The sequence below is a fragment of the Scyliorhinus torazame genome, chromosome 11 (genome assembly GCF_047496885.1).
Source record: "Scyliorhinus torazame isolate Kashiwa2021f chromosome 11, sScyTor2.1, whole genome shotgun sequence".
NCBI lineage: Eukaryota > Metazoa > Chordata > Chondrichthyes > Carcharhiniformes > Scyliorhinidae > Scyliorhinus > Scyliorhinus torazame.
This window is the reverse complement of record NC_092717.1, coordinates 60,116,261-60,128,830: the sequence shown is the minus strand read 5'-3', so window position 1 is coordinate 60,128,830 and position 12,570 is coordinate 60,116,261. Positions and strand designations below refer to the sequence as shown.

Sequence of the window (12,570 nt, the reverse complement as noted above, 5' to 3'; positions counted from 1 at the left end):
CCTCCGCCACCCCAAATATCGCTACCGCTGGGCTCGCCTTCACCCGAGCGTCCAAAACCCTAGACATCACCCTTGCAAATCCCTGCCAGAATCCTTTAAGCGCCGGGCATGCCCAAAACATATGGGCATGATTCGCCGGACTCCCCGCACACCTTGGGCACCTGTCCTCCACCCCAAAAAACCTACTTATTCTTGCCGCCGTTATATGCGCCCGATGCACCACCTTAAACTGGATTAACCCGAGCCTGGCACACGATGCGGAGGAGTTCACCCTGCCCAGGGCATCAGCCCACAGGCCCTCATCCAGCTCCTCGCCCAGCTCCTCCTCCCACTTATCCTTCAACTCCCCCACTGAGGCTTCCAGTAAAGCCCTCTTACACGGTCAATTAAGGGCCTCTTCTTGCCAGCCCCGCAATGGCATTTTATCAGCATTTGGGAATGCTCCATCCAGTGGTGAGACTGTTTGAAACCTGGCGATCTCCTATCAGACTCTGGGGTGGGAAGGAAGTTCCCTCCTTTTCAAACTCATCTTGGTCATGCAGGGGCCCTTCCAACAGAAATGGCCACCCAGTGACAACATCAGCAACTACTCTGTGTCCCCATTCCCTCTAACACTCTGCCTAACTGTGCCTACCTCCCCAGACCACACTACTTGACTTTGGGGGCACATATCCTCTAGGTACAACCCCAAGTCGTATTGACTTCTAATACACCCTGTCCATGAAATTCAAACGGAGATTTAAAAAGCGCAGGATCTGCGAGTCGGAGCGGAGATTTAAAAAGAGCAGGAGCTGCGAGTCGGAGCAGAGATTTAAAAAGAGCAGGAGCTGCGAGTCGGAGCGGAGATTTAAAAAGAGCAGGAGCTGCGAGTCGGAGCGGAGATTTAAAAAGATCGCGGCCTAGTTTCGGGAGCCGATCGGGGGAGGAGGAGCAGTCTCTGTCAGGGAGAGAACCTGAGAACATCTAAGACCCTCAGAAGGTAAGAGGGTAAGTAAGTGATTTTTACTCATTTTTACTTTTATACCTTTTTCAAATTGTGTGTGTGTGGGGGGGGAAACTGAAGTGACATCACAGAAAAGCTGTGACCTGAATGGCTGGTTGGGAACCTACACTAAATTAAAAAAATTAACCATTGGTAACTAATTAAACATAATTACTGAATTATAATTGAGAGGGGTATCTAAGCCAGAGATCGGTGAGTACTATATTTAGCTTTCACATTTATATTAGAAATCTAGTGCTAGGAAACAGATAGTTAACGGTAACTTTAAAAATATAAAAAATATATTTTTTTTTAACTTTTAATTTTAATTTACTAATTAAGTGACGCAATATCAGTTAGAGGGGTGCAGTGCTCTGACTGTGAGATGTGGCAGGTCCGGGAGGCTTCCAGCGTCCCGGATGGCTTCATCTGCAGAAAGTGCACCCAACTGGAGCTCCTCACAGACCGCATGGTTCGGTTGGAGCAGCAATTGGATGCACTTAGGAGCATGCAGGTGGCGGAAAGCGTCATAGATCGCAGTTATATAAATGTGGTCACACCCAAGGTGCAGGCAGAGAAATGGGTGACCACCAGAAAGGGCAGGCAGTCTGTGCAGGAATCCCCTGTGGTTGTCCCCCTCTCGAACAGGTATACCCCTTTGGATACTGTCGGGGGGGATAGCCTATCAGGGGAAAACAGCAGCAGCCAGAGCAGTGGCACCACGGCTGGCTCTGATGTTCAGAAGGGAGGGTCAAAGCGCTGAAGAGCAATAGTAATAGGGGACTCTATAGTCAGGGGCACAGATAGGCGCTTCTGTGGATGTGAAAGAGACTCCAGGATGGTATGTTGCCTCCCTGGTGCCAGGGTCCAAGATGTCTCCGAACGGGTAGAGGGAATCCTGAAGGGGGAGGGCAAACAGGCAGAGGTCGTTGTACATATTGGGACTAACGACATAGGCAGGAAGGGGCATGAGGTCCTGCAGCAGGAGTTCAGGGAGCTAGGCAGAAAGTTAAAAGACAGGACCTCTAGGGTTGTAATCTAGGGATTACTCCCTGTGCCACGTGCCAGTGATGCTAGAAATGGGAAGATAGAGCAGCTAAACACGTGGCTAAACAGCTGGTGTAGGAGGGAGGGTTTCCATTATCTGGACCACTGGGAGCTCTTCCGGGGCAGGTGTGACCTATATAAGGACGGGTTGCATCTAAACTGGAGAGGCATAAATATCCTGGCCGCGAGGTTTGCTAGTGTCACACTGGAGGGTTTAAACTAGTATGGCAGGGGGGTGGGCACAGGAGCAATAGGTCAGAAGGTGAGAGCATTGAGGGAGAACTAGGGAATAGGGCCAGTGGGGCTCTGAGGCAGAGCAGACAGGGAGAAGTTGCTGAACACAGCGGGTCTGGTGGCCTGAAGTGCATATGTTTTAATGCAAGAAGTATTACGGGTAAGGCAGATGAACTTAGAGCTTGGATTAGTACTTGGAACTATGATGTTGTTGCCATTACAGAGACCTGGTTGAGGGAAGGGCAGGATTGGCAGCTAAACGTTCCAGGATTTAGATGTTTCAGAAGGGGATGTAAAAGGGGTGGCGGAGATGCGCTACTGTTTCGGGAGAATATCACAGCTGTACTGCGGGAGGACACCTCAGAGGGCGGTGAGGCTATATGGGTAGAGATCAGGAATAAGAAGGGTGCAGTCACAATGTTGGGGGTTTACTACAGGCCTCCCAACAGCCAGCAGGAGATAGAGGAGCAGTTAGGTAGACAGATTTTGGAAAAGAGTAAAAACAACAGGGTTGTGGTGATGGGAGACTTCAACTTCCCCAATATTGACTGGGACTCACTTAGTGCCAGGGGCTTAGACGGGGCGGAGTTTGTAAGGAGCATCCAGGAGGGCTTCTTAAAACAATATGTAGACAGTCCAACTAGGGAAGGGGCGGTACTGGATCTGGTATTGGGGAATGAGCCCGGCCAGGTGGTAGAAGTTTCAGTAGGGGAGCATTTCGGGAACATTGACCACAATTCAGTAAGTTTTAAAGTGCTGGTGGACAAGGATAAGAGTGGTCCTAGGATGAATGTGCTAAATTGGGGGAAGGCTAATTATAACAATATTAGGCGGGAACTGAAGAACATAGATTGGGGGCGGATGTTTGAGGGCAAATCAACATCTGACATGTGGGAGGCTTTCAAGTGTCAGTTGAAAGGAATTCAGGACCGGCATGTTCCTGTGAGGAAGAAGGATAAATACGGCAATTTTCGGGAACCTTGGATAACGAGAGATATTGTAGGCCTCGTCAAAAAGAAAAAGGAGGCATTTGTCAGGGCTAAAAGGCTGGGAACAGACGAAGCCTGTGTGGAATATAAGGAAAGTAGGAAGGAACTTAAGCAAGGAGTCAGGAGGGCTAGAAGGGGTCACGAAAAGTCATTGGCAAATAGGGTTAAGGAAAATCCCAAGGCTTTTTACACGTACATAAAAAGCAAGAGGGTAGCCAGGGAAAGGGTTGGCCCACTGAAGGCTAGGCAAGGGAATCTATGTGTGGAGCCAGAGGAAATGGGTGAGGTACTAAATGAATACTTTGCATCAGTATTCACCAAAGAGAAGGAATTGGTAGATGTTGAGTCTGGAGAAGGGTGTGTAGATAGCCTGTGTCACATTGAGATCCAAAAAGACGAGGTGTTGGGTGTCTTAAAAAATATTAAGGTAGGTAAGTCCCCAGGGCCTGATGGGATCTACCCCAGAATACTGAAGGAGGCTGGAGAGGAAATTGCTGAGGCCTTGACAGAAATCTTTGGATCCTCACTGTCTTCAGGGGATGTACCGGAGGACTGGAGAATAGCCAATGTTGTTCCTCTGTTTAAGAAGGGTAGCAAGGATAATCCCGGGAAATACAGGCCGGTGAGCCTTACTTCAGTGGTAGGGAAATTACTGGAGCGAATTCTTCGAGACAGGATCCACTCCCATTTGGAAGCAAATGGACGTATTAGTGAGAGGCAGCATGGTTTTGTGAAGAGGAGGTCGTGTCTCATTAACTTGATAGAGTTTTTTGAGGAGGTCACAAAGATGATTGATGCAGGTAGGGCAGTGGATGTTGTCTATATGGACTTCAGTAAGGCCTTTGACAAGGTCCCTCATGGTAGACTAGTACAAAAGGTGAAGTCACACGGGATCAGGGGTGAGCTGGCAAGGTGGATACAGAACTGGCTAGGCCATAGAAGGCAGAGAGTAGCAATGGAAGGATGCTTTTCTAATTGGAGGGCTGTGACCAGTGGTGTTCCACAGGGATCAGTGCTGGGACCTTTGCTGTTTGTAGTACATATAAATGATTTGGAGGAAAATGTAACTGGTCTGATTAGTAAGTTTGCAGACGACACAAAGGTTGGTGGAATTGCGGATAGCGATGAGGACTGTCAGAGGATACAGCAGGATTTAGATTGTTTGGAGATTTGGGCGGAGAGATAGCAGATGGAGTTTAATCCGGGGAAATGTGAGGTAATACATTTTGGAAGGTCTAATGCAGGTAGGGAATATACAGTGAATGGTAGAACCCTCAAGAGTATTGAAAGTCAGAGAGATCTAGGAGTACAGGTCCACAGGTCACTGAAAGGGGCAACACAGGTGGAGAAGGTAGTCAAGAAGGCATACGGCATGCTTGCCTTCATTGGCCGGGGCATTGAGTATAAGAATAGGCAAGTCATGTTGCAGTTGTATAGAACCTTAGTTAGGCCACACTTGGAGTATAGTGTTCAATTCTGGTCGCCACACTACCAGAAGGATGTGGAGGCTTTAGAGAGGGTGCAGAAGAGATTTACCAGAATGTTGCCTCGTATGGAGGGCATTAGCTATGAGGAGCGGTTGAATAAACTCGGTTTGTTCTCACTGGAACAAAGGAGGTTGAGGGGCGGCCTGATAGAGGTCTACAAAATTATGAGGGGCATAGACAGAGTGGATAGTCAGAGGCTTTTCCCCGGGGTAGAGGGGTCAATTACTAGGGGGCATAGGTTTAAGGTGAGAGGGGCAAGGTTTAGAGTAGATGTACGAGGCAAGTTTTTTACACAGAGGGTAGTGGGTGCCTGGAACTCGCTACCGGAGGAGGTGGTGGAAGCAGGGACGATAGTGACATTTAAGGGGCATCTTGACAAATACATGAATAGGATGGGAAAAGAGGGATACGGACCCAGAAGTGTAGAAGATTGTAGTTTAGTCGGGCAGCATGGTCGGCACGGGCTTGGAGGGCCAAAGGGCCTGTTCCTGTGCTGTACATTTCTTTGTTCATTGTTCTTTGTTTGAATAGGAAATACAGGACTTGCATGTCAGGGATTGGAGAATGGATGCATATGTGGCACAGGGGTATAGGTTGCAAACTCTGGCTAAACTCTGTTGTTATTCCGGAGTGTTCTCTGATTGACAAATGCCGGCCAAGCTTTAAGTCATTGTAGCTGGGGCAGCACGGCAGCACAGTGGTTAGCACTGCGGCCTCAGGGTGCTGAAGTCCCAAGTTCGATCCCGGCCCCGGGTCACTGTCCGTGTGGAGTTTGCACATTCTCCTTGTGTCTGCGTGGGTCTCACCCCCACAACCCAAAGATGTGTGGATAGATGGATTGACCATGCCAAATTGCCCCTTAATTGGTCAAAAATGAAGGGTATTCTAAATTTGAAAAAAAAGTAATTGTAGCTGGCATGAACAAATAAATTTAAGTTTTCCCTAGCTGAAAATTTACCGTTGGCTAGTTTTATTTATAATAATGGTAGCTTTTCCTGTCTGATTTTCAGTCAGTATACCTGCCAGTCCATCTGACCCAAAAACCAGGATGTCTGGTCCAAATCCACCCCAACAGTCAGCCCTTGATTGTCAGTTCAGTTGTTATTAAATAAATCAATAGCTCCTTTAATCCAGTTGTTTGAAGGTTAAGACAGTTCCTCATTCCATCAGGTTTAGCAAATCCCCTTCAACATCATCCCTTCATTGCCACTGAGAGTTCAATCAATGTGAACAAATTTTAACTGGTGACTTCATTGAATAAACCAGTGGACCCCCCCCCCCCCCTCTTAAAAGCAGCATGCATTCTGTTGAATAGCTTTAGAAATGGTTTGATCTGAAAAGTGATCCATTGAAATGTCATAGAATCATAGAATCCCTACAGCGGAGAAGGAGGCCATTCGGCCCATCGAGTCTGCACCGATGCTTTGAACAACCACACTGACTAGGCCCAATCCCCCGTCATATTCTTGAAACCTCACCCTAAGGGGCAATTTAGCATGGCCAATCCACCTAACCTGCACATCTTTGGACTGTGGGAGGAAACCGGAGCACCCGAAGGAAACCCACTCCAACAGTGGGCAGCACGGTAGCACAAGTGATTAGCACTATAGCTTCACAGCGCCAGGGTCCCAGGTTCGATTCCCCGCTGGGTCACTGTCTGTGCGGAGTCTGCACATTCTCCCCGTGTTTGCGTGGGTTTCCTCCAGGTGCTCCGGTTTCCTCCCAGAGTCCAAAGACGTGCAGGTTAGGTGGATTGGCCATGATAAATTGCCCTTAGTGACCAAAAAAGGTTAGGTGGGGTTATTGGGTTACGGGGATAGAGTGGAAGTGAGGGCTTAACTGGTTCAGTGCAGACTTGATGGGCCGAACAGCCTCCTTCTGCACTGTAAGTTCTATGTTCTATGTTAACATGGGGAGAATGTGCAAACTCCACCCAAGGCCGAAATCGAACCTGAATCCTTGGCACTGTGAGGCAGCAGTGTACCACCATGCCTCCCCAATGTCTTATAATCATATTTATCAAGCAGGGGTGGCCAAGTTTTCATTCTCGTTGGCCATTCATGGAGCTTGAGGTCCACTTTTGAAGTTTCTCTTTCCGTTAGTTCGCCTTAATGTCAAGTTGCCAATAACTAACAGATCTTGGGTATTCGAATTAAGGATCTATCCACCAACTTTACAGCAGCACTGTAAAAGACACTTTCCAAACCTCTAGATCCAATGAATAAAAATATATCTGCACTTAAGGTTGTGTGTCCACATATGTTTTGGGCATGCCCGGCACTGGAAGGGTATTGGAAGGGAGTGACGGGAGTGATTTCGCGGGTGGTGAAGGCCCGGGTCAAACCAGGCTGGGGGTTAGCTCTATTTGGAGTTGCGGAAGAGCCGGGAGTGCAGGAGGCGAAAGAGGCCGACGTTGTGGCCTTTGCGTCCCTAGTAGCCCGGCGCAGGATCCTACTCATGTGGAAGGAGGCGAAACCCCCCGGACTGGAGGCCTGGGTAAATGATATGGCGGGGTTCATTAAACTGGAGCAGATAAAGTTTGCCCTGAGAGGATCGGCTCAAGGGTTCACCAGGCGGTGGCAGCCATTTCTCGACTACCTAGGGGAACGTTAGAGGGAAGACAGATGACCAGCAGCAGCAACCCAGGGGGAGGGGGGGGGGGGGGGGAGAGGGGGGGTTTAGTTTAGGTCAAAGATAAAGGGGTTTTGTTACTTGTGTATTGTTTAAAATTTCTGTATTGTTATTGTTGCGTTTGCTTTGTAAGAGGGGAAAAATTGTTGTTTGGGGAAAAATTTTCAATAAAACATTTATAAAAAAAAAAAAAAAAAAAAAAAAAAAAAAAAAAAAAGGTTGTGTGTCCAGGTCGAGAGATGTGGTGCCACAGGTTGGAGACAGAGGTGGGTACATTTATTGATACAAGTTTAATGTAGCCCAGAGCAGACATTTTTGTCCTGTGATATTGTCATTGCAGATACTTAATGTCATGTCATGGTGCCACAGAAAAATGTGTGCAATTCTTTCATATCAGTATAGATATCTTCTTTACATAGTGTCTGTGATTATGAGGGATATTCAGATCAATGCAGTTCACTTTCAGACTGAAACACTGCTTGCGTGGATGGCAAATGGTTTTAATCCCAGATACATGAAACAGGACCATTCAAACGCATGCACCCAGACTTTGCAATCTCCAAACAATAGAACTTTACGCCGCATCTTTTGAAACCTGGATTAGACAGTTAAAAATCACCATTCTTTCCCCACAGCCCACACCCAGCTGAAAGGTCAGAGAAGCTGCCTGCTCCCAGGTGTCTCTGCTTCTGGTGACTGAGAACTGTGTATGTGGAGAATTGCAGCAAAACATGCTAAATTTTCTCACCCCGGTATTTAAATTAGTCTCTCCTTTGGTGACAATTACACAAGTACTTTACCTTGATAGCAGGGGAGCAGTTCTTTAGTCCTTCTGGATAAATTAGGTGGAATGATGTAGCAGGCTCCATGGGGCAGGATGTGTTCTGACTGATAGTGTATATTCTTCCAGCGGTGTGCACATGCCTAAAATCAAGTGACATTCAAAAGTAACTATGTGATCGACATATTGTGAAAGAAAATGCATATTATGCGAGCTTCGTTTATGGAAATCTTTCTCCTTCTCTAACAATTCCTGGTCACTCTTTTTGGTCAACAATTGCCATTGTGAAATGTCGGGCGCGATTCAATGGAAAAACAATCTATGTCCAGTTTTCGGCGGTTTAGCGGGGTGTTTCTCAGTGGCTGCAGTGCTATTCAACGGTACTTTGCCATTCTTTTTTTGCCTCGGGGAGTTTCTCTCCACCGACGCCGCACTTGAGTCATTTCCTGCTGGACATACAAGATGGGAATGATTACCTTCCATCTGTTTCTCGCGGAGTACAAGCTCCCCCGCTGAGGGGTGGGGGGAGATCCATTTAGCATGTAAGGCACCGACCAGAAAGAGACCCAAAAGGGATCTACCGGGAAGAGCATACACTGTTAAAAATCAAAGTACTTTATCTTACTCGTTGTGCACTTCCCATGTCCTTATTCAAGCCCCAATCCTTTCCCCCCTTAACCCCCCCCCACACACTGTTATTGGCCTCCCCAACCACGGAGAGGCTCCTGTAAACACCTCCTCGCGCTCCCTCCACATGGTAAGGCCCCCTGGCAGTGTCAACCTGGCACCCGGGTGCCCTGGCACTGCCAGCCTGGCAATGCACCTGGCAGCCTGTCAGTTCCACTCTGGCATACTGGCAGCACCCTATCCCTATAACCGCACCTAATCTGCACATTTTAGGACACTAAAGGGGAATTTAGCGTGGCCAATCCACCTAACTTGAACATATTTGGAAACCGGAGCACCCGGAGGAAACCCACCCAGACACGGGGAGAACGTGCAAATTCCACACAGTCATCCAAGGCTAGAATTGAACACGTGTCCCTGGCGCTGTGAGGCAACTGTGCCACCCCTGGATTGAATTACACAACTTTCGGCCATGAAATCTGTCCGCCATTTTATATTTTTTCCCATGCTGCAAGTCTGCACCTTGTCCTCATATTTTGCTTTCAGACAGCGCTAAACTTCAATCTGCTATTAACACCTCATCAGCATATTAGAGTTCAATAACTGAGGTGGTGTGGTCTTATCTCCAGGGAATCTTTGATGTATTCTGCCCTTGCGGAAGCAAGTGTTTGAGGTTTGTGACATCAGAATTGAAACCAAGCTCATGGTTTACCAAGCAGTCATGATTCCTTCCTTACTGTACCAGGTTGAAAATGGACAACATACAGTAGATACCTCAAAGCACTGGAGTTATACCAGCAAGGCTGCCGGCACAGTATTTTACATCATAAGTGGGAGGACGGATGTACCGACTTGTGTTCTCTCACAAGCAGGCCCCACAACCATCAAGGCAATGATCATCTGTCATCAGCTTTATTAGGTTGGTTACATATTTTGAACATCAGATACCAGGCTCCCAAAGCAGGCAACCTACTCCCAGATCAGTCAGAAGCAGTTCAAGGATGCGCTGAAAGCCAACATGAAGAAATGCAACATTGACATCAACTCCTGGGATACCATCACCTTGGACCAAACCGGAGGGTGGCAGAGTCTGGGGATAGGTCGCAGCATTTTGTGACTCAACAATAACAAAATGACGAGAAACAGAAAAACAAGATGCTGTGACCCCAACTGATAACCTCAACCAGACATCCCATACAGCAACAGTCCCACGGATCAGTCTCATCAGTCATTTTCAGATTCATGGAAGACAATCACCATCATTGACAAGTAATAGCCAATAATAACGCCTACTTTGAACCAATCTCTTCCACCTTCTAACCTATCCCTGACCTTCCTTTTTGCTCCACCTGACCTTTCTCCACTTTTCAATAGCATAAACCTATCATATTTCTCCTGAACTCTAAAGAAAGGACATATTGGACTCAAAACATTAACTCTCCACATATGCTGCCAACCACTAACCACTGTGCCTCCCTGTCAGAAATGAATTACGATGGGAATGCTCTATGTATACACATTTCTGGAGATGTTGTACTTGCAGGCTGATGCCACTCAGCAAATCTGTAGTGTAAAATAGATGCCTGGATTTTCATCTGGAGTCAGGAATTGCAGTTCAGGCATCATGATTCCACCTCCTGTTCGGGAGTGCCTGAGCTCATGAGCTCTATAATAACATTGGGAAGTCCTTGAGGTTCTCATGAAAGTGACAAAATGAACAGCATTTGTAAAGGGATCCCATTGCATAGCTGTGTCAATATAGCTTCTAGAGCTCGGGTGTAGTGGGACGGATGGCCATCTGTTTGACTATTTCAAAAGTTCAACAGATGACTTGAAAGTCAATGAAATCAATGATTAAATTACAGGGGAAACTGATACTTTACAACCTGAATCTCAATACGTTTAAATGCAGAAGGCACATTGTTTAAAGTATTCTTGTACATTTGAACAAGTTCATTTTAGTAAGGCATTTGATAAGGTCCCCCATGGTCGGCTTATGAAGAAAGTAAGGAGGTGTGGGATAGAGGGAAATTTGGCCAATTGGATAAGTAACTGGCTATCACATAGAAGACCGAGGCTGATGGTGGATGGAAAATTTTCAGACTGGAGACCAGTTACCAGCGGTGTACCACAGGGATCAGTGCTGGGTCCTATGCTATTTGTGATTTTTATCAATGACTTGGAGGAGGGGGCTGAAGGGTGGGTCAGTAAATTTGCTGATGACACCAAGGTTGGTGGAGTAGTGGATGAGGTGGAGGGCTGTTGTAGGCTGCAAAGAGACATTGATAGGATGCAGAGCTGGGCCGAAAAATGGCAGATGGAGTTTAACACTGATAAGTGCGAGGTGATTCATTTTGGTAGAAAAAATTTGAATGCGGATTACAGGGTCTACGGCAGGGTTCTGAGGAATGTGGAGGAACAGAGAGATCTTGGGGTTCATGTCCACAGATCTCTGAAGGTTGCCACTCAAGTGGACAGAGCCGTGATGAAGGCCTATAGTGTGTTAGCGTTTATTAACAGGGGGCTTGAGTTTAAGAGCTGCGGGGTTATGCTGCAACTGTACATGACCCTGGTGAGACCACATTTGGGGTATTGTGTGCAGTTCTGGTCACCTCACTATTGGAAGGATGTGGAAGCATTGGAAAGGATGCAAAGGAGATTTACCAGGATGCAGCCTGGTTGGCAGGATAGGTCTTATGAGGAAAGGTTGAGGGAACTAGGGCTTTTCTCTTTGGAGCGGAGGAGGATGAGAGGCGACTTAATAGAGGTTTATAAGATGATGAGGGGGATAGATAGAGTGGACGTTCAGAGACTATTTCCTCGGGTGGATGTAGCTGTTACAAGGGGACATAACTATAAGGTTCAGGGTGGGAGATATAGTTCTTGGCGGGGAGGATGGAGGAATGTGTCCCGGGGGTGGTTGCAGAAGATCAAACAGGCTTCGTGAAGGGCAGGCAGCTCGTGAGTAATATAAGACGCCGGTTGAATGTGGTGATGAATCCGTCGAGAGCTCTGGGGAATGAGTTCAGATATCTACAGGTTAGGGACTTCGCACAAATGGTCTGGAAGGGGTTCCCTAGATTGCCGGGATATACCCTACTGGAGAGACTGCTGCTTCCGGATGTGGAAGGGGAGAGAAGAATTGGGGATATATATAAGTGGCTGGGGGAGCAGGGGGGCGAGGGGGTGGTGAGGATCAAGGAGAAATGGGAAGCGGAGTTGGGAATGGAGATCAATTGGGAAGTATGGAGTGAGACACTGCGAAGGGTAAACGGGACCTCCTATTGTGCAAGGATGATCCTGATACAGTTTAAGGTGGTGCACAGGGTGCATATGACTCGGGCGAGAATGAGTGGGTTCTTTCAGGGGGTAGCAGATGTGTGAGAGGTGTGGGCGGGGGCCAGTGAGTCATGCATACATGTTTTGGGGTGGTGAAAAATTGGGAAGATTCTGGGCGGGAGTGTCCGGGGTCTTAGCCAGGATAGTGGAGGAGGGAGCGTACCGGACCCTTTGGTGGCGATATCTGGGGTTTCAGAGAAGCCGGAGCTCATGTCTTGGCCTTCACCTCTCTGATTGCACGGCAATGAATTTTGCTGGAGTGGAGGTCGGCATCGCCACCGGGGGTAGCAGCTTGGTTGAGTGACCTGTGTGACTTCCTGCGGTTAGAGAAGATAAGGTATGAGTTAAGGGGCTCAGCAGGCGAGTTTGAGAAAAGGTGGGGGATGTTTGTGACCGTGTTTGAGGAGCTGTTCGTCGCAGGGGGGTGGGTGATGGGGAGGCGGGGGGGGGGGA

At 47.7% G+C, this 12,570-nt stretch overlaps 1 protein-coding gene across 1 annotated transcript in view; it reads right to left on the bottom strand.

Annotated features, from left to right (window-relative positions):
• The window catches only part of itga9 (integrin, alpha 9), a 936,771-nt gene that overhangs the window by 827,914 nt on the left and 96,287 nt on the right, over positions 1-12,570 (bottom strand). Inside the window, exon 4 of the mRNA XM_072467362.1 lies at positions 8,171-8,294. Within this exon, the coding sequence (XP_072323463.1) occupies positions 8,171-8,294 (124 nt within the window). The remainder of the gene's footprint in view (positions 1-8,170; positions 8,295-12,570) is intronic.